Raw genomic sequence first — 20,363 nt, 5'->3', positions numbered from 1 at the left:
AGCTTTTCTGCAGCTCAGATTTTGACACCTTGAAGAATTCCCTGCAGCTTTCCGAGTCTGAATTCCTCAGCTATAAAGTGACGTGCAGTAACACAGTAACAGTGTTTTGAAACATGTGCTAATGATTTGAACGTGAAAAGCGGCCAGACTTTTTTCTTTTTTTATTTTTTTCCTCAAAGAGTAGCAGTTTCCACCTCTTTTTGTCCTGCGAACTAAAGTGCATTATGCAATAACTGATAACAACCTGTGGGCAAGGTGCAGACAGCGAGAATAGGAAGCGCTTGGTTCAGGACGGGCCCTTACGGCCGGCCCCCCGCCCGGGAGCCCCTGCCCGGGGGTGAACACACGCCTTCTCCAGCGCGTCCATCCAAGCGGAGCTGAACCGCTGCCTGCAGCGGGACCGAGCGACGCCGCTCGGGAGGCGGAGGGGCCGCGCCGCGGGGCCCCGCGGAAGCGATTAACAGCCGGGAAAGAAAAAAAGGAAAAAAAAAAAAAAAGGAAAGAAAAACCCGCCGCCCTGCTCGCCTTCCCCGATCAAGCAGCGCGGGGGCAGCCGCGGAGGCGCCGTCGCTGCGCGGGGCGGGCCGGGGGCGGCGGCGCGCGGGGCCCCGGCGGCGCGGCCGGAGCGCCTCCCCCGGCCGGCGGCGGCGGCGGGCGCGGAGGGACGAGCCGCAGCCAGCGGCGCCGAGCGGAGCGGAGCGGAGCGCAGCTGCCTGCGAGGGGGCGGCCGGGGAGCCCGCGCGGGGCCGCGGCGGCCGTCCCCGAGGCGCGGCGCGGCGCGGCGCGGCGGGTGCCCGCTGCCCGGGAGCGGCGACCCCGCTTTGCGGCTCCGCAAACTTTGGCAGGGGCGACATGGAGCTGCGGGAGGCGCCGGCGGCGCCCCTCAACCGCTCCGGCGCCAGGGCAGAGCCGTCCCGCGGGGAGTTCAACCTCTCCGGGCTGCCGGAGGCGGAGGGCAAGCCCCTCTTCGGGATCGGCATCGAAAACTTCATCACCTTGATCGTCTTCGGCTTGATCTTCGCCCTGGGGGTGCTGGGCAACTCGCTGGTGATCACGGTGCTGGCGCGGAGCAAGCCGGGCAAGCCTCGCAGCACCACCAACATCTTCATCCTCAACCTGAGCATCGCCGACCTGGCCTACCTGCTCTTCTGCATCCCCTTCCAATCCACGGTCTATGTGCTGCCCACCTGGGTGCTGGGCGCCTTCATCTGCAAGTTCATCCACTACTTTTTCACCGTCTCCATGCTGGTGAGCATCTTCACGCTCTCAGCCATGTCCGTGGACCGCTACGTGGCCATCGTGCACTCCCGGCGCTCCTCGGCCTTGCGTGTCTCCCGCAACGCTCTTCTGGGCGTGGGGCTCATCTGGGCGCTCTCCTTCGCCATGGCCTCGCCTGTGGCGCACCACCAGCACCTCTTCCACCGCGATGCCAGCAACCAGACCTTCTGCTGGGAGCAGTGGCCCAACCCACTACACAAGAAGGTCTACGTGGTTTGCACATTTGTCTTTGGCTACCTGCTCCCACTACTGCTCATCTCCTTCTGCTACGCCAAGGTGGGGCGAGGCGGGTAGGGATGGTGGTGGGGGGCTGTGGTTGTGGGTGCCCATGGAGCCCAATCTGGATGTGGGGGCATCTCTGGGGATGTGGAGGGACAGGGTGCTGTCAGGTGCCAACAGTGGTGTGATGCAGCAGGACAGGGGGGAGTTTGTGGTGCAAGGGGAGACAGCAGGTTTTACAGCCAAGGGATGGCTGGGGGTACACGTGTGTTGGGGAGGACAGAAAGGTGAGGACGCACATTGTGCTGGGGGAAGGGTTGTGCAGGCAAATGCTGGCGTACCCTCTGCCAGATTTCTGTGGCACAAAGTGTTAAGCCCCAGTGCCCTGCTGCTTTCTTTGCGAACACAACTCTATTTTCTTGCTGTGGTGTATAAAGAGTTAAACTCAAGTAAAGTGCAGCCAAGCAACAAGTTGTTCAGGCTTCAGACAAAGCGTTGTGATTCTTTAAAATGCAATGCACTTAAAAAGCTAGTATGAACCCACCAATTTGGTCTAATCCAGTCAAAGTGTTGAGAGCAACAAGTACACCATGCTGCCTGGTCTCTCTGAGCTCTGTCTTGCCCTGGGTGAAGTGGATGGGAGATTTACCTCTGCCTCCAGCAAGGGCATGTAGTGATAGGAAGCAGTAACCCAGGCAGGAAAAAGCAGTAAGAGTGCCTGAATGGAGCTACATAAGGACTTTTCTGCTGCAGCAAACGGTCGTGTTCTCTGTTACTGCTAATTGCAGCCTTTGGTGCAGTTTCCACCCCTTGCTGATAGATCGGATGTAGAGTACAGATTGCTATCTACCAAGTTGTGTAGAGATCCTCTTGGACCATCCCTGTATCAGCCCTCTAGTAGCAGGATTTATCTGTAGTCATGGAAGTAATCTGCATTTAAGACAAAAGGTCTGCTCTTGCAAATAAGGACTACTTATCTGTTGAGAAGTCAGTTCTTCAGTTAGCAAATTAAATAGTTTTAATTTATGTAGTAATAGTTTAGTGTTTAATTTGAATGAATAATTTTATCTTCTGTTCATACGTCAATTTAAATGTGATGTAGAAATTAAGGCTAGAATGGCATACAACTCTGCACTGATAAAACTTTGAGTTATGCAGAATTCAAAGCACAACATTTCTAATGTTTCTAATGAAACAAGAGCAACCTGGCAAAGGGAGGGAGGGGGGATATCCAGTTTTCCTATATAAATGGAATTCCAGTTCCTTGGGGTGAAGAAACAGGCTTCTCATCTACAGTAGTGAATATGACTGTGAGCAGTGTGGGGGAAGAGACTGTTGCTGTAGATTTAGATCATCACAGTGTTTTAAGAAAATACTGAAACTGTTACTCAATATGGGAAGAAAAGGCCTTTCAAGCATTAAGAATTACTATTTAGATTTTTAAAAGCCAAAACATCTTCATTTTCACAGCCTTTAAAATGTAGCTACATGAAAGAAAATTGAAAACAAGTCTTTCAAAATTATGATTGTCCTGCATAGTATAGAAAAAGTAAGGTTTTATTTAAATATGCTTAAACAAAATATAAACTTAGTAAGCAGAACACACTATGTTCTTACAGTGCACTCATAGTAAGGCAGGTGTTTTCTTATTGTTATGACCATGTGTAATTTAACAGAAATCCCAAATGTGAAATACATGCCCAGAACAAGTTAATAAAATCAAGGTGAATATAAATTGCATTAAAATCTCATTCTTAATTTGCTGCCAGACTAGGATCTCACCTCTGCTTGGTCTAAGGACTGGCATGTTTTGAGTTTGTGTGTATGATCCTGCTTGCCGTGGCATCAAGCTGGATGATCCAACCTAACAGGATGAATTCTAGGGATATCACCTACTCTACCGTGGCTCAATAAAACTGAAAAATGTTATGCCTTGTGGAAGGGTCTTGAAGGTATTCATATGCTGCAGCATAAAGGCTCATTCCTGTCCTCATTAAGAACCACTGGCAAACCTCCAGCTGCAATACTTTGGCACACTGGGCAGAGCAAGGGAGAAATTAAGGATGATGGCAATCGAAAATCAGAGTTGGGAGTTTTGAATTCGTTGAAGCCATTGCTTCTATCAGAGGTCTCCGGCAAAGTGGTCACTGGGAGCTTTTATTAATGTTGCTAAAATACTATGACATTTTGACTGCTCAGCGCACACAGGGTTAAAGGATAACTGCTGTGTAATAGCCTCAGAAGTATTATAAAGATAAATGCATTAGTTTCTTAGGGACTTAACTGATTTTCATGAACTGTGGGTCTGCTAAATAACAATCTTCTGATAAAGTAGATTTAGACAAAGGAGAGATGCAGTTCTCTATTTGAATATATTGCCTTTTCCAGACTTTTTAAAGGCAGTTCTTTGTTCCTATATAAGCAAATTGAAATTGAACTTTCAGTTCTCAAAGTGTCATTTTTTAGGCACTGTAATAGGGAGCTGAGTTCCTTTTCTCTCTCTCTTTCTCTTTGTTTAAATTACGTTAGGAGCAATTCATATTTTACTGGGATCTCTCCGCAGTAGACAACAGTAGTGTTAGGAATTAGGGAAATCCTAAAATAGTGGTAAGTATTTGGAAGAACTGTCCTGCCACAAAATCAGAGCTGGTAGTCTCACGTGATGCTTTCTTAAGGCAGAGATTTATGAGGCCATGCTCTGTATCAGGTGTGTACAGCTATCCATTTCCTCTCCACTGCAAATAACTATGGGCTGCTTTCAACCAAATTTGATAGAGGAATGGAAATATCAGAAGGAATGATATTTCCCCAACTGCGTAAAAAGAGACTATCTGTCTTCTTTTTTCTTTGAGGAGAATCAGTTTGTCCTTAAGTGTTACTAGACATCAGGCAATCCACACAGGAAAGGAGTCTTATGTATTACCTGCTAGTGTAGGAGGAACTTTATTTTGGGAACACATAGTCAAGAAAACACAAATCTATGGGAAAACACCTTTCATTGGCTTGAGTGCTCACAGAACTGCTCTTTAAAGATTACTTCTCCAGCCAGAGGAACAGTGTTTATTGAGCTACTCGCAACACTGCATACCACAGACATGCTGAAATGGCTTGTCATGATATTCAGTATTTTTTTAAATTCTTGTTTGTTTTTTTGTGTGTGTTTTGTAACATTGCTGTAACATTTGTTCAGTAATCTATTTTTAAAGGCCAAAGTGATAAAAGATTCACAGTGAGCTTCTAACAGTTGTCATCTGCCAGAGTAGTGCAAGGTGACGACTGATTTTGGGTGTCTCTGCTTTTGAGTTCCCACCTATGAGGCTTCACTCCTTGAAAGTCCAGCCTGTTTCAGGCCTGTAGATTGGACACGTAAAATCATTAGCAAACTTTGAAAATCCTGGGAAAAGTTATATGGTGAAGATAATTTGCTTTTATAGATGTATAATGTTAAAAACTTCATAGGGATTTTTTTTTTTTTACCTTAAGAAATACTAGAGGAAATTTGCTTCCATTACTACCAATCGTTCTTAACGTTCTGAATTCAAGAAAGTTATGTATGATTTATAGAGCTAGTTAAAAATAAGTCATAAAAAGCTGGAGCCCCAACATAAAATACAAGCTTATATGGTTCTTGGCTTAACTTATTATATCTTAAATTTTGCTGTGAGGGAAAATTTTAATAGTGCTCATCTACACTGTAAAGGAAAAGGCTATGACACATTAGAGACACTGTTAAATGGAGGAGGGTGAAAGATCTGTTGTGACAATAGAAGTAGCAGCATTACTTTAACAAATGGATAGCAGGCAATGGCACTAGAATTTAAATCAGGTTCATATTATAAAATTCAGTAATGCTCACATTATGGCTCTGTTAAACAAGCAGTTCATTCTTATTAGATAATGAGCTTGGGCAGGCTTTCCTGATGCATGATTTTAAATGGATGAACTAACAAATAATGAAGGTGTAGCCAGTGGAATGATTATATATTGCCAGGTAGGGAATATGCGTTGAAACACAGATTTGAAACTTTTATATTGTTTGATTGACATATATGAATAAGTACAGACACTTCAAGCCTGAATAGACACAGATGCTTTAAGCTTTTTTTTTTTTTTTCTTCCCTCCCTTATTGAAAAATCCCCTTTTCATCCTGATTTGGTCATAGTCCCTCAGTGTTTGCTCTGGGACCTATTTGTAATCCTCAAACCGTCTGAAGGTAGTCCCCAACAACTGCAAAAAAACCCCAAATAGGTAACAGTCCCTTTGTAGGCAAAATCAAAATCCTCCCAAATGTGAGCAGTGGTAGTTTTGGTAGTGCAGTCTGCACTAACATGGAACGCCTTTTATTTCTGTGATCATACAAGTCTTCTTACATCCTCTTTCACAAGAGCTTGACTCTCTTCCCACAGAACCCCATCCTCATCTCCAGAAAAAAGAAAACCTATTCCTTCTGAGAGCCAGATACACTCTCTCATCAACACATACATGAAAGGTGTGGTTAGAAAAGCTTCATGCCAAGAGTTAATTTTTCCACAGAGCTGAATTCTTTTAAGATATAAGACCTTATTAGAAAAGATCGTTGACATATTTTGGCAAGGTGAGTATTTCATTCTGTGAGTTACATGCTCCTTTGGGGAAGAGCCTGAGACAAGAAAAAGCGGCACATATAGAAATACAGAATTATTATTCACTCAGGTGAAGCGGCAATGGCTACTGGAGAAACACTAGATTATTCATTGGCCCAGCGAATAAATAATTCGAACAGGGTTGTGAGCAAAGGGGTCTTTGATTGGCCTTGTAGTGTTTGTACACAAACATAACCCTTAATATTCCTCTACAGCTTTTCTATTGGTCTCTGAGTACTGTTCCACTGCTGTTGATAGGTAATTACATTCTGCCTATGTTTCTTGCTACTGGTTTGCATACCATCTGGTACACTACCATGCAGAGCTAGGATGCTTTCATTATAGAGGCTGCACGTATTTATTTTATGAAATATGTATATAACCCAAAAGAGGGAAAGTTGAGAAGGATTCATTGGAAGGTCATCATCTAAATCTTCACAACACCACAAGATATCCAAAATAACAGCTTTGACTACTGCATCTTCCTTTGGACTGGAGAGAGATGCCATGCAAAAGTGTGTGACAAAAGTCTCAGAACAACAACAAAAGAATGCTTATAACTTTAAAAGAGGATTTTGCAGTTCTGACTTTTGGGACAAATTTATCCAACTGTAGTATTGGACTCTGAGTGAAAATCACAGTACAGTTGAGAGCATGGCAGGAGACAGGTTTCGGAGAAGTCCAGTAGAAATGGCCTTTTCTTTTAAGTTATGTGAGGGGGAGTAGGTATGTTAGGTGAAGCAGCAGTGATGGGATGCGAATTTCACCATCTTTCTCCCATGCTCTTTTTCATTTCTACATTTTCACTCATGGGCTAAGCAACTCAGCTGTCATTGACACTGTGACAGCAGGAGAATGGAGGGTGTCAGAGCCAGAGGATCGTCTCCCTGGTCCTTTGCTGGATGTTGGGGGCTTTTCTGCCCTTTCCTTCTGGTCTGCGTTCTCATGGACAAGGAAGAAGGGTCCAGCCAAAGCTAGAGCTTCTCAGAGAAAACCGATTCAGGTTTGCCAGGTAGCAGCCTAGCTAGTGTTTCAGAAGACAGAGTGGTATTATGTATGCAGGTCTGAGTCTTTCACACACGCACATCAGTACACAGACATGCACAAATGAGCTACGTTTCTAATTAAGCTATGTTAGAAGTAAGTTATTTACTTATTTTTTATTTGTGATTCCATAGTAGATAAGAGCAGTCACTTAAAAATAGCATCCACTTGTGAGCCACAATCATTCACAAATACCATCCTGTTTTATTTTAACACATTATGTATGTTTCTAAGGCTTATGCCACATGGGATGAAATCTCTAGGTTGTCTTATCTGGTGTCCTGTCCTGATAGTGGTTAGCCAGACATACCAAAGAAAACAGAGAAAACTTCCCTGAATGATGAAAGAGAATTTCTACTTTCTTCCCCATCTCATGAAGTCTCCTTCTAAGCCCTAAAATTTAGTGGTATATTCCTTCAAAAATCTTTTAAGTGTATGTTTGCTTTAATTCTGGATGATCTTATTTATTAATTTTTCTTAATTCATTTTTGAGCTATGTAAAGTGTGACTAACATCATCATCATGTAACTTTGAGCTCTGTAATCTGACTCTGCAATATATACAAAAATTTCCTTTTACCAGATTTTAATTAAATCCTTGAGTTTAATTAAATATCACAGTTTTTGATACTGGATTGTTTACAACTTGTTAAACACATTCAGCTGAAGGGCTTATTCTCCAACTCTTTGTACCTGCAAGTCATGCCATTTGGATATTACATTCAGTTAATGATAGCTGCAGATAGAGCACATTCCTGATATCCACTATCCAAAATCTTAAAGTTACATTAAAATTTGGACCCTATTGTTGGATGACAAATAATTTTGCCATATTAAAAAGAAAGACCTTTGAAAGGTACATGACAAGTAACTTCAAACTGTTGATAAGTGTATCATAGTGTAAAATATTTTTAAAAGCCCAGGCTTCTTTTTGAAGATCACATACGACTAACATCTTGATTATGTTAACCAAACATCCATCTGAAGAAAGCAAATTATGCAGGTGACTCAGAAAAGCTCTGACTCAAAACATACACTTTTTATGCTACATGCAGTAAAGGTCAATCTAAATTAATAAGCACTGACATTTTTATGAAAGAAGAATGATTGCTAATTCTAGTTGCAGGATAGGTATCCATTTATTGCCTTGTTCATTGTAACATATATTTGTTATGTGATACATCTGTATTTTTATATAAGAATTAAATTGTGATGTACACAAATTTGTTAATTCATACAGATTCACATACGTAATTCCTTCGGATCTTATACCATGCACTTTTAGTATGTGTAAATTGGATCATCGGTATTTGTAAGCAACTCATGCAGTACTGCAGACATAGTCTAAAAATATGTTTTGTGAATTCTAGAAAATGATGAAATACAAGATGCAAATTAATCTTTTCAGGTTCTTAATCATCTGCATAAAAAGTTGAGAAACATGTCAAAGAAGTCAGAAGCATCCAAGAAAAAGGTAGATTGTTTTCATTACCAATTCCTGTTTGTTTATATTTTAGTTTTATGGATATGCTTATTTGGTACTATATTGTTTGTTGCCAAAGATGTAAGGGAGAGAAGGATTTGAAATGACATATTTGATGACATACTCGGTGTCTTGATGACATATTCAGTGTCTCCCTGAACTTGGCAGCATTGGAATCTTTTCTGATCTGAATTTTCCATCGCAGTGGGTCAAGCCATTACCTGAAATCTGTGTGCTTTGGACTTTGAAGTATTTGAAATTTGGATATTGAGAGACTGCCTGTCTCTAATAGAAATGTTTCTTTTGGCTCACCAGCATTTTCCCCTTGCCTTTTAAATGTTTTTTTATATTTTATGAAGCATTTTGAGGTTTTATGATGAGACTTTCAAATGAGGATTATTGTACTTTATGATAGGAGTTTAATAAGAGACTTTCATGACACTGCAGTTCTACTATTTTCCATAAAACCTTTTTTTTCTCTCATGTTCAAGACTTAAGTCTTGGGTGCAAGCAGAATTGTGAAAGGTCTTTAAAGCAAAACATTAGCTTTGCAATTTTGCACAATACTTGAAATATGTGTTTATATAGTGACTTTGTCATATAATATAATGTGGTTCTGATTTTTGAGGAGATTTGATCACAGTAATCATTTGACTAACTTCTCAGTTTATGAACATGGAGTCAGAAAAAACCTTAAGGCTATAGCTCTTCATTTGATCTGATCACTATTACCATATGGTCATGCAAACTCTCTGCAGTGTAAATGAGATATACAGGGACTCATCAGTGAACATGCAATCTATTATTTATGCATTCTCTAATTTTTGGGAAAAAAAGCAATAAATTTTAATCCCTAGAATTAAAAGCAGTATATCCCTGATTCAGCAGAATGCTTAATATATATGTATATGCAATTAATCTCATCAAGGTCAAAAGTGTAGTTTTCAAAGGTGGTCTATATATTGCCATTTCTCCTCTCAGGTAAGTTACTGTCAACCTGGAAATATCTTTGTATTTCTCAAAGTGCTAAGTATTGAAATTGGAAATAAAAGTCAGATCTAGCTTATGAACTGGCTTGCATATTGCAGAGGAAAGCATTACAGGTATGTCCAAGACTGCTGGGGCATACCTGGGTTCAGAAACCAAACAAAAAGAAACACAAAACATTTTTTACTTCAAAAGTAAGTTCCTGATCCTAAGGCCTAATTCATGTTTTTTAGAGCAACTCTGTTCTCATTAGTGTACGTTTGCTGGTGACTGTATCTTTCTCCTTGCACTGTTTTGCTAAGAATGCATAATTTGTTCTGCATTTCAGGCCTAATTCTTCATTTCTAACTTTCTTCAAACCTATGTGAAAATTTCAATAGTAGAATCTTGAAAGTAGTTTGTCATATGTTTGAAAAAAGTTAATGAAAAATACAAACGTGCTTAAATGCTGGGGGGTTTTGTGCTTTTTGGTCACACAAAACTGATGTAAAAATCATAACTGCTGAAATCTTATTTCAGGTGGTTTTCATTTGCTAATAAAAAACCCTAAGCAAGATCTCATTAGGTAAACAAGAGTTGCCCTTTAATGTTGCCTTGGTTGCAAGTTATAGTGATGATGATTTAAAGGTAAGCTCTGAAATTAGGCTCAGGAGCAATAATGGAATAAAACAGATGTTGCAAGGATTTTCAGTCCATTATGCATAATTACTTATTCTGCAGGTATGATGTACTGTAAGCATAATAGCTATGAGAGACACATGGTGAACATCAGCTTTTAGTTGCATCTATACAGTCTGTTGAAAGCCAGTGATTTTCATACATTTAAAGGATCAGAGAATGAAGTGCTTTTAGTTTATGCTTCCTTGTTTGCACATTTTTTTTGCGATGAGAGCTGAAAGAGAAAATATTTGTATGGCTCCTTGTTAGTGGGTACTGACCTAAACTCAACAGAGAAATGGTTTTTGAAGACAGATTTTTGAGACTAAACAAATTATATTTACAATAGATGTAATGTTCTTTGGTTTCTGTTGTGAGATTTAGCTAACCAGCAACAATATCTGTTGACAGTTATTTGTCCTGTTGTCATAGAAATTAAACCTTTTTGCTGTAAGAAGTTAAGTCATATTGTGATTAGATAGGTCAGTCTGAATAATCATTCACCATTAATCAATTCAAGTAAGTATAGACCAGGTTCAATAAACTAGCAAAACACCTAGGTGTTCTATGTGCTGAAATTGGTATCACTCCACGGGCACTGTTATGAGTTAGTTTTGTCTATGAAGAAGGGATTAAGTTATCTGAAAAATCAATTTATGTTGTAAAGTGTTAATACAGTAATTATAGTAGTTCATAACATAATATGCTTTAGAATTAATCTTAGGCTTATACTGGTAGGGTGATTCAGTTGAAAGGGGTACCTGTTAGAGAAATGGGTATTAATTTGCTGAGTAATTGCAGAGCACTAACTGCTTTTTCTGAAGAAGTAAATGAAAGCTAAAGAAAACATTGTGCCCTGGAGAAATATATACAAGACCTGAAATGTTCTATACTGATATTCTAGCTGTTGTAATATATCTAGTGAAATTAATGGCCCTTCCTTGTGAAAATAGTAAGAATGGAGTCAGGAGGCAGCATTTAGGAAATTTTACTCTTTACGTTACAGTTTTCTAAATTCAGTGTTTGGTGGCCAACTTCAGTTTCCAGATTGTCAAAACCAATATGCATTGGCCAAAAATTTCAGGCTCCTAACTTCTGTCATTTTTCCTAGTTGCATCCCAGAATGTTGTCGTATCACTCATCACAGAAATTTTATGCTTAATAGAGAGACTTTCAAAAAAGCCTCTGCTCCTTGTTTAGACACTTGAGCAAAATCAGTCTGACTGTTTTAAGCTCTTTCAGAGAATGAATTACTTCACTTAACTGCCTTCATATATAACAGAGCCCTCTTTAAAATCTGGTCAGAAATCCCTGTGCACCATATTAAAATACAGCTCCTTAGATTTGGATTAGATATTCCAAAGACGCATATTGTCATTTTATTATGTCAAGGTTATGTCCACCTCAGAAAAGGCTAGGATGTTGTGCAGGGAACCAGGAACGTCATTCCTTACATCTGAGGAAAATTATATATTTCCTGTTTACTATGGAATTTCCAGGCTTACATCCTTTTTGAAGTAGTTCACTACATAAAATAAAATGCATAGAAGTAATGAAGTAAAATCATTAATAAGTATTCAAAAGTGCGTTCTCTTTCAGTATTTTTCTCTTTCACAAATAATGATTTTGAAGCAGTTCTGGTTCATCAAGTGCTTATACCTGTGCTTATCTGTGTTTTGTTTTCTTTCCTTGTCTCAGACAGCACAGACTGTGATGGTGGTGGTAGTGGTTTTTGGCATATCCTGGCTGCCACATCATGTGATTCATCTCTGGGCTGAATTTGGAGTTTTCCCACTGACTCAAGCCTCATTCCTCTTCAGAGTAACTGCACACTGCCTGGCTTACAGCAATTCTTCTGTGAACCCGATTATATATGCATTCCTCTCTGAAAATTTTAGGAAGGCCTACAAACAAGTCTTCAAATGCCAGATAGGTAATGAGTCACCTCTGAATGATGCTAAGGAAAATAAAAGTCGGATAGATACACCACCATCTACCAACTGTACACATGTGTGAACTTTGAAAAGTGCTGTGTGTTGGGTTTTCCTTTGTGTGAACTAGACTTCTAGAAAACAAAGCACAATGAGCATTATTTTCAGCTTTACCTTGATAATTGGTATTTAATTTACTGAAATTGTGTTTGTAGCAAAACTTTGTAAAACCAATATGAAAGATAACTGCGTTGATCCTTTGTATCGTAGATATCTTTAACCAAATGAAGCTCTTAGAACTTTGAAAGATATTTCCGAAAAAATGTTGGTGATACGTCTGTATTCATTAAGCATACAGTGAATGAACATTCAAATACAACATGCACCATCCATGTCTATGAAGAAAGATGCATTAATATGGACAAGTAGTTGTGCAGTTCTGAACTGAATTTTCTGACATCTTACTCCATAAAAGTGAAGAGATAGCTAAATCTTCTGTCTTAAAGATATAACAAATATTGTGTAGTACTGTGATTTCAGGGAGGAATATTCAGATATCAAATCAAATCTAAAACTTTTGTTCTCTCTTCAGATTTTGCGTTGACAAGACTTTTTCTCTTTTTAAAGTAAACATGGGCTCTGATTCTGCATTGAAATAACTTGTGTACAAGTTAAGGCAATTGCTTTAGAGAGGAAATGCTGGGGTTTTATCTATTTAGCTGTGTTTTTAATGTAACATACTGAATAATCATGGACTTTTTTTCCCTTCCTATGCTTTGCCTGACTGCACACCCAAAACCTTTGTGTACGCTATTTAAGTATTTAGTTGTATCAAAGGAAGATTCATGTCTCCCTGAGGGAAGGTTTTCTTTAGGTGTTGCGTACATATGTGTGTGTGTATGTATATGTTTTGTTTACTTTATAGACTTCAAGATAGAGATATAGTTTTAAATGTGCAAAATATCCATGTTTCTTAAAGAAATTCCAGGCAATGTTTAAGTATTTAAAAATAGCGTTGCATATCAAATTCTAAGAGGGGTTTGATATCATATAGTTCTAAATTGGAAAAATTAAAAAGGATGCATTTAAATCAGTGCACAGTATTTAACATAAGTGGTCCAATTCTGTAAATTCTGAAATAACATGAGCAGTTTCTTCAATTTTTTGTCAGTTCCTGATATGTCTTTAAGTTGTAAACCTCTACAGAAATAGGAGAAGGGCACTCAGTCACAGGTGTTAACAGTCTTTCAGGATCTTTGAGAACACCTGATGTGGTTCCCATCTGAGCTGACAGAGCATCTCCATGAGTTTTAGCTGGAGTAAGATATGCTTTTACATTTTTATGGCTTTTTTTAGAGATTTGTAGAATCTCAGAGTAATTTAGTTTCGAAGGAACCTCGAGGTTATCTCATAGGTGGGCTGACCTTGGAGTTAGATGGGTTCCTTGTCCAGGGAAGTCTTGAAAATCTCCAAGGATGGAGATTTCACAGCTTTTCTGGGCAACCTGTGCCAGTGCCTAATCACCCTCAATTTGTGCACCTTGTGACCGTTGTCTTCTGTCCTTTTCCCTATGCACTTCTGAAAAGAGTCTGGCTCGGTCTTCTCTATAAGACATACCTGAAAACAGCAGTTAAATTCTCCCCTTAGCCTTCTCCAAGCTGAACAAATGCAGGTCCCTCAGTCTCTCTCCATGTACTGTGCTCCAGTCCCCTAAGCGTACTGGTGGCCTTCCACCAGACTTGCTCCAGCTTATTTATCATCCCTCTCTCGAACTGGGATGTTCAAAACTGGACGCTATATTCCAGATGTGAGAGCTATTCAGCCTCACAACTGCTGAGTAGAGGGGACTAATCACTGTTCTTTCCTGCTGGCTGATTCTTGCTCATACAACCCTGTACATGGTTCATTGCTAGAAGGGTATGCTGCTGGCTCATTTTCAACTTCTTACTTACAAGCAGAACTTGTACTTTTCTGCAGAATTGCACCCGGTCAGTCCCACTCCAAGGTTCAGGACTTTGGATGTACTGTTTTTGACCTTCCTCAGATACCTATAGTCCCATTCCTCCGGTTTATCAAAGCCCCTCTGAAAGATAGCCCTGTCCTCCAGTGGGTCCACCACTGCACCCCATTTTGGTGTAATCTGCAAACTTGCTGAGAGTGTGTTCTGTCTCCTTGTCCAGGTCATTGAGTACAACATTAAATAGTGTCAGCCAGTATCTGTCAAATTCTTTTTTTCTCCAGAGACTTACTTTAAGAAAACTTTCAAACTGATAGAAGATAACTATGACATTACCTGAGAAATTCAGTCAATAATTAAATTACTGAGGTTTAGTTCACATGAAAATGTCTAGTCACATGTCAACCTTATCTACTTTAAATAATACTGAATACATGCTATTTCATGCATGATATTTCTGTCCATTCTTTCATATGAAGTAGTATGATGTTATTGCTGCAAACACAAAATACGTGAAAGCTTGATTAGAAAGTTGGAGAGGAAGGGCTCATCTGTGCAGGAAACTATTTTCTGAATTAGGTTTGAGGTTAGGTAACACTGAGCAATATTAAAGTTTGTTTGATCTTTCAGATTTTTCAGAGCTTATAATACAAATTTAGTCTTAATGGACCAGCTATGTAATTAAAAATACAAAACCTGGCAATTCTGCATGAATTCATGCCACCCTTAACTCTGAGTTTTCACATTTTTTATATCACTTAATCTCTAATTTTTTCCCACTGAAAAAATAAAACAAGTGACTTCAGAGATGTACATACAATAGATTTCTGCAGAAAAGATTTAGTGCCAAGTAAATGTAATGTGGTCTTGTGCCACGGATCAGCAACATTATTAGAGCACTAACAGACTTCAGCTCAATTTATAATTTATAAAAGTTATATTAGGTGATCCTACAGCTTGGAAAATTACATTTTCTCCTGTTAAAAAAATGCTTCTGATCTTACTACTGCAAGTAAAAAATTATAATGTAAATAAAGAACTGTATAAGGTTTAGATGCTAAGTTGACTGTTTCATGTGGAAAAGGCTTTGTTTCTTAGTGTTAGATGATTTTAAACACAGATGTTTGATAGTCAGTAATGGGGCTTCATCTGTTTGAAATTTTGAGGAGGAAGGGGTGGGGAAGGACTGCAGACAGGAATAGTTAGTAAGGCTTCTGGCACCACCCGGTGCTGCTTGTGAGCATCACTAAAACTTCCACCTCGCTTTTCAGAGGAGTCATAGAAGAATGGCTGCTCCTGAAACAGATGGGGAGATTTCTTTGGGAAGGTGGAACTGCTGTAAAAAATGGTAGGAGTGGTTTGAAGCCTCAAGGTGCAGGTAATTCTGTTTCACTTGCTCATTATATTCATGGGATATACCGTGTTGTAAACTCTAAGAGAAAGCTCAGGCTCCAAGGCTCAGTTTCCTCACTAAAACACTTATCTTAATGAGCCTGTCTACCAAGGGTTTACATACCTAGCAGCAGCACAGAGAGATGTTAATGTAAAAACAGCGTTAATATATGCTGCGAGCCATGTCTAATCCTTGAGTAGCTGGGCAGTTGCACAGGAAGATGTTGTGCCAGAAACATGGCTAATTTGGGCAGAGAAATCAGGGGCTGAGTATAATGATCCCTTGCAACTGAATATCTGCTTTTAAGTCTGTTTCTGTTTGTTGTGGGATGGGGAGGCAAGAGTTTTGCCTTGCTTATTACTAGTATGCTTTATTATGTGTTTGCAACCAGAAATGTTAATTTCCATGTACATTGAGGTAAAAAACCATAAATAATTTCTCTGGCCAGGGCTGAATTCTCTGTTGATAGGAAGATAAATATTCCCATTGAATTCAACACTACTGTATTAGTGAGAAGATATTATTTAGTACAAAAAAAGGAGACAAAAGGGACATTTCCTCAAACTCCTCGCTAACTAAAGCAAAGTACGTGTGTGTAATTAAGTACATACTTAAATTTGTGTGGGCCTTAAATTGAGAGAATTAGGGTTCCCAAATAGAAGCTGCTAGTCGCATGTTTTTGTAAACTCTAAAAATTTATTGTGTGTATACTGTTGAAATGCTGCATCTTTGTGCAGTGTTTCACAGTATCTCTAGAAGTTTAAAATAGATGCTATATATATGCACTTTCAGCGTTGATGATAGAAGTTGTATGTCCCATCAGACTAAATAGTAGGAGTTGTTCTGTCTATCTTAAAAATGCACTTTAGCAGAGCAACTTAGAACAAGCCTTTGCTCTCCGTAGTTCTCTCAGCAGAGTGGATGACAGGGAAGCGGCGAAGCGAGGCACAGAGAGGTAGCCTTGCTGCAGCTCTGCAGCATCTCCCACGAACAGCGAGGGCCTCTATTGTGCGTTTGTTGGCAAGCTGTAGAAATGAGCTCAGTTCTTTCCATCTTCTGAAGGAGCTTGTGCTAGGACAGTGCAGGAGGTTTCTAGTCGATTTTGTTTTTTATACTGCAGAATGTTGGGGGGGTTTTTTGTTTTGTCTTGTTTTTTACCATTTTTGCCTTAAAACGATGCAGAAATTTCATTTAAACACTGTATTGATAGAAAGTGGGAATTGTGAAATTTAATCTTCAAAGAGGTCTAGAAATGATTGTGGCAAGGTTATTCGTTCAACATTAACCCTGGTCATTTGTGGGTATGTGTTATGAGCTAACATTAACAATGATTAAGATTGACAACTGAACACCAAATTACACAACTGTGCTCTTCAACTAATACAGCTTTTAATATTTTGCATCACCTGGGATATAAGTGTGCAATGGTATGTGTACTATGCACTGCTATATATAAACCAGATTAAGGATTGATATGCAAAATGGAAAAAATTAAACAGCCCTTAAAAAAACATATTCATCAAGTGAAAACACCCTGAAAAGTGCTGGGGACTTGCTGGCCTGTACATTCAGCAGTGCTAACTTTATAGGTAGTTATATCACCCATTTAACTTATCCTGAAGAGTGTAACCAATTTTAGTTCAAAAAGAAGCTGATGCTTAATGGCTGCTTTTAAGCAAATCATTGAACTACACAGTTTTCAGTCAAGAGTATTTACTAAACATTTATGATAAGCACATAATGTATGTAAATGTAAACACATTCAGAATTTCTTAAACTTTCTATCTTGTATCCAAAAGTGCAGAGTTTTCTAATATTTTTTTCTTGTGTCTAAGATCAGTAACAATCATATGCTACAGTAAATTATAAATATGTGACAAAACTGCATGGAAATAATGTGTGAAATAGATTATGACTATAAGGAGCAAAGGAAATTTGTGATTAGGTTCTACAATCTGCAAACTTAACAGTCTTTTAATATCTTGTATGATGAAATCCACTGGGGATTACTTGCAAATACTTCTGAAGTGTTTTTCTAAATTTAAAGCTTTGAAAAAACAAATGATTTTGAAAATATATGTTAATTTTTGGCAAGATAAGGTATTTTAATGAAATGTCTTAAGTTCTGATCCTTCTAGCTTTGTATTCACTTTCATTTTGTACACATGAACCACTTAACAGCTTAATCTTATTGTTTTCATAACCTATTATATCCTCATTTTTACAAAATAACATCACTATCTCCAAGAGATAAGCATTAAGCTTTGTATATTAAATATTACAGTGCAACACATTTTCCTTTAAATGCCACATTGTGTGGAAAGTGATGGATCTTTGTATAAAATAACTTTGTGAAAGTATTATTTTAGACATAATGATCTTCATGACTGCTTCACAGTATGATGTGTTACATTGTACCTAATGATACTTGTTGTGTTTTGAGAAAGGATAAAAACAGAGAAAAGGACAGTTTCTCATTTACAGAGCTTGTATTAGTATTATGTATTCAGTACATGTACAAATGTTAAAGAGGAGAAAATTAAATTTTGTGTTTGTTTTGGTGTATAATGGATGTAAAGTAACATGCACTCATTCTAAGATATACTGTACTTTGCATGAATTTTAAAATGATTTTTAATAGATGTGTACCAACTCTGCTTCTCTATATAATATGTACTGAAATATAAACTGATTTTCTTACCAAATGTTTATGTAATATTTAAAAGAAAGCAATGTCCTCAGATAAACTTTCAGAAAAAAATGTGTACACTATACTCTAATAGGGTTTTGTGACAAGATGTTATTGTGCGTTGAAAATACCTTTATGAAAATTTAACTTTTAATTTAAATTAAAAATTAAAAATTTAAGAAACCTTCTCATTTTCAAGTACTTAAATGCAGGAGGTGTGATTCTTCTTGAATTCAGGCTGGTATAAATCAATTGAAATTGATGGAAATTGGTGATATTTGTTATTTAAGCTCAATTTCAATCTCTGTAAATTTGTGTCTTGCTTAAGAGACAAACAGAGGCAGACTCATCTAGTTGAGAAAAGAAACAAAACTCTCCGAAGATGTGAAATTGAAGCCTATTTTGTTATTTGAAAGCCTTTATTTGGCTCCACTTTTGGAAGGGGCAATCAAATTGGTGTGTATTTTTGTGTAGAATTGCATTAACATAAAGCAATGGCTATTCAATACAGTAAAAATAGCCACATGAGTGTGAAACCAGGATGTAATCAGTTCTACGCTTAATGAGATGTACTTTTAAAAGCAAAAGTAAATGTTACAGCACATATTTAAAATGTACTTTATCAGTTTCACACAAATGTGCAGTTCTTGAACAGTCATTTGTATATGTGTATGTATTTGACACTTGTAATACATGGGTCCACCTTGGGCAAATATATTTGCTGGACTCAGACTGAGTCTCATTTACAGAAATATTTCTGTAAGGGTGGCTTTCTCCCCTTGGAGGAGTTTGTACCATCTCCATATACCTTTGCATAGCTATTCCATTCCCTGATAAACATTTAACCATATTTAAAATTTGCTGAGAAATCTAAAAACCTATCTATGTATCTCAGTTTATTTATTACTAAAAGATGTTTTTTGTAATACCTGTAGAGAATTTATCAATGCAGTTAAGTTTAATATTAATATCTGGAAAGAAAATATAAAATATTTGCTGGTGGCTTGTAGTTGTGACATAGGTGTTGTGATTGAATTTCACAGCACATCTAGCACAAGCAAACTGTTAGTTTTAATACAGTAAAATGAAAAGTCGTATGTTTAGGAATGAAGAACATGAGGCAAACTTTAAAAAAATTGATTACAGTACTGAAAAATGCTGGTTTTGAAATTGTCAACTAAACACAATCTCCAACTCTATGTGACTGAAAGAATTGGCATAACCTCTGGAACTGTAAATTCAGAACATGGCAATACCTTGGGCTGTGTCACTGGGAGCACCTCTGCAGGCAGGTGTCTGCAAATAAGGATGCACGTGCAGAGCAATTTCTTAGAAGTTCTAAAAAAACCCAGTGATGAACTTCAGTAATTTTAGCTTAGATGGATGTAGTTAAGAAGTGACTTGATCATATCACATACATCTGTATCCCTACAGATAGCAAAATATCTGATGTTATGCTACTCTTAAATGAGTGGATGAGTTAGCAAGATTCAGTACAGTGAAATTAAGCTGTAACAGTTAAATCTGTGAATAATGTGCACATCTTTTTTTTAAGCAGTGGGTATTAATAACCCTAGAATGCTTAATCAATAAATGCAGTATATTTCTGTTGCTTCAAATCAAGTTTGGATGTTTCTCCAAAAGATTTTATGTATTTAAGTCACAAAATATGGCCTGGGTGGTCATATGAGACTATCTACAGTTTGTGTTAGTATTTAGACTTGATGATCACAGTAGCCCTTTCTGGCCTTAGTCTGGTTGCATTCTTACCCTTATTTTTGTGATTAGTAGTATGATAGCTATGCTGATATAAAATCAAGCTATTAGTCTAAAAGTGGTCATCTGATGATGTGTATAAAATAATTTCACAAGTGGGCTACATGCTGAAAAGGTCTTATGATGATAGAGAAAGCTGATGAAAATCTCTGGCATAAGGATTGCCATTGTTAGAGAAGTAAAGTGGTGCTATGTGCTCTTCTTATTTTGCTTAATTACTATTTGCCATAATTACTCTAAATGTAATCACTCTGCAGTACTTTTGCATAGTAATTCAGAGTTTTTGTGACCAATTCTGAGCTGACAGTTACCAGGCACATTTGAAAC

General features: G+C 38.3%; 1 protein-coding gene across 2 annotated transcripts; it reads left to right on the top strand.

The window, feature by feature from the left end:
• The first annotated feature begins 785 nt into the window (after positions 1–785).
• GALR1 (galanin receptor 1) lies at positions 786–18,372 on the top strand. 2 transcript variants are annotated; one of them, XM_026100739.2, is made up of 3 exons: positions 786–1,554; positions 8,572–8,637; positions 11,989–18,372. In XM_026100739.2, the coding sequence occupies exons 1-3, from the start codon at positions 853–855 to the stop codon at positions 12,304–12,306; spliced, it is 1,086 nt and encodes a 361-aa protein (XP_025956524.1). In that variant the 5' UTR covers positions 786–852; the 3' UTR covers positions 12,307–18,372. The 2 variants fall into 2 exon arrangements, with proteins under 2 accessions (XP_025956524.1, XP_025956525.1); XM_026100740.2 differs by lacking the exon at positions 8,572–8,637.
• The last annotated feature ends 1,991 nt before the right edge of the window (positions 18,373–20,363 follow it).

This window comes from Dromaius novaehollandiae, chromosome 2, assembly GCF_036370855.1.
Source record: "Dromaius novaehollandiae isolate bDroNov1 chromosome 2, bDroNov1.hap1, whole genome shotgun sequence".
NCBI lineage: Eukaryota > Metazoa > Chordata > Aves > Casuariiformes > Dromaiidae > Dromaius > Dromaius novaehollandiae.
This window is presented reverse-complemented; position numbering and strand designations above follow the sequence as displayed.

Bases quoted from the DNA above. Each gene is read 5' to 3' on its own strand.
- GALR1 (XM_026100739.2), top strand. From the start codon at position 853: ATGGAGCTGCGGGAGGCGCCGGCGGCGCCCCTCAACCGCTCCGGCGCC. The intron at 1,555-8,571 runs GTGGGGCGAGGC...TAATCTTTTCAG, and splicing joins TCTCCTTCTGCTACGCCAAG to GTTCTTAATCATCTGCATAA. The intron at 8,638-11,988 runs GTAGATTGTTTT...TCCTTGTCTCAG, and splicing joins CAGAAGCATCCAAGAAAAAG to ACAGCACAGACTGTGATGGT.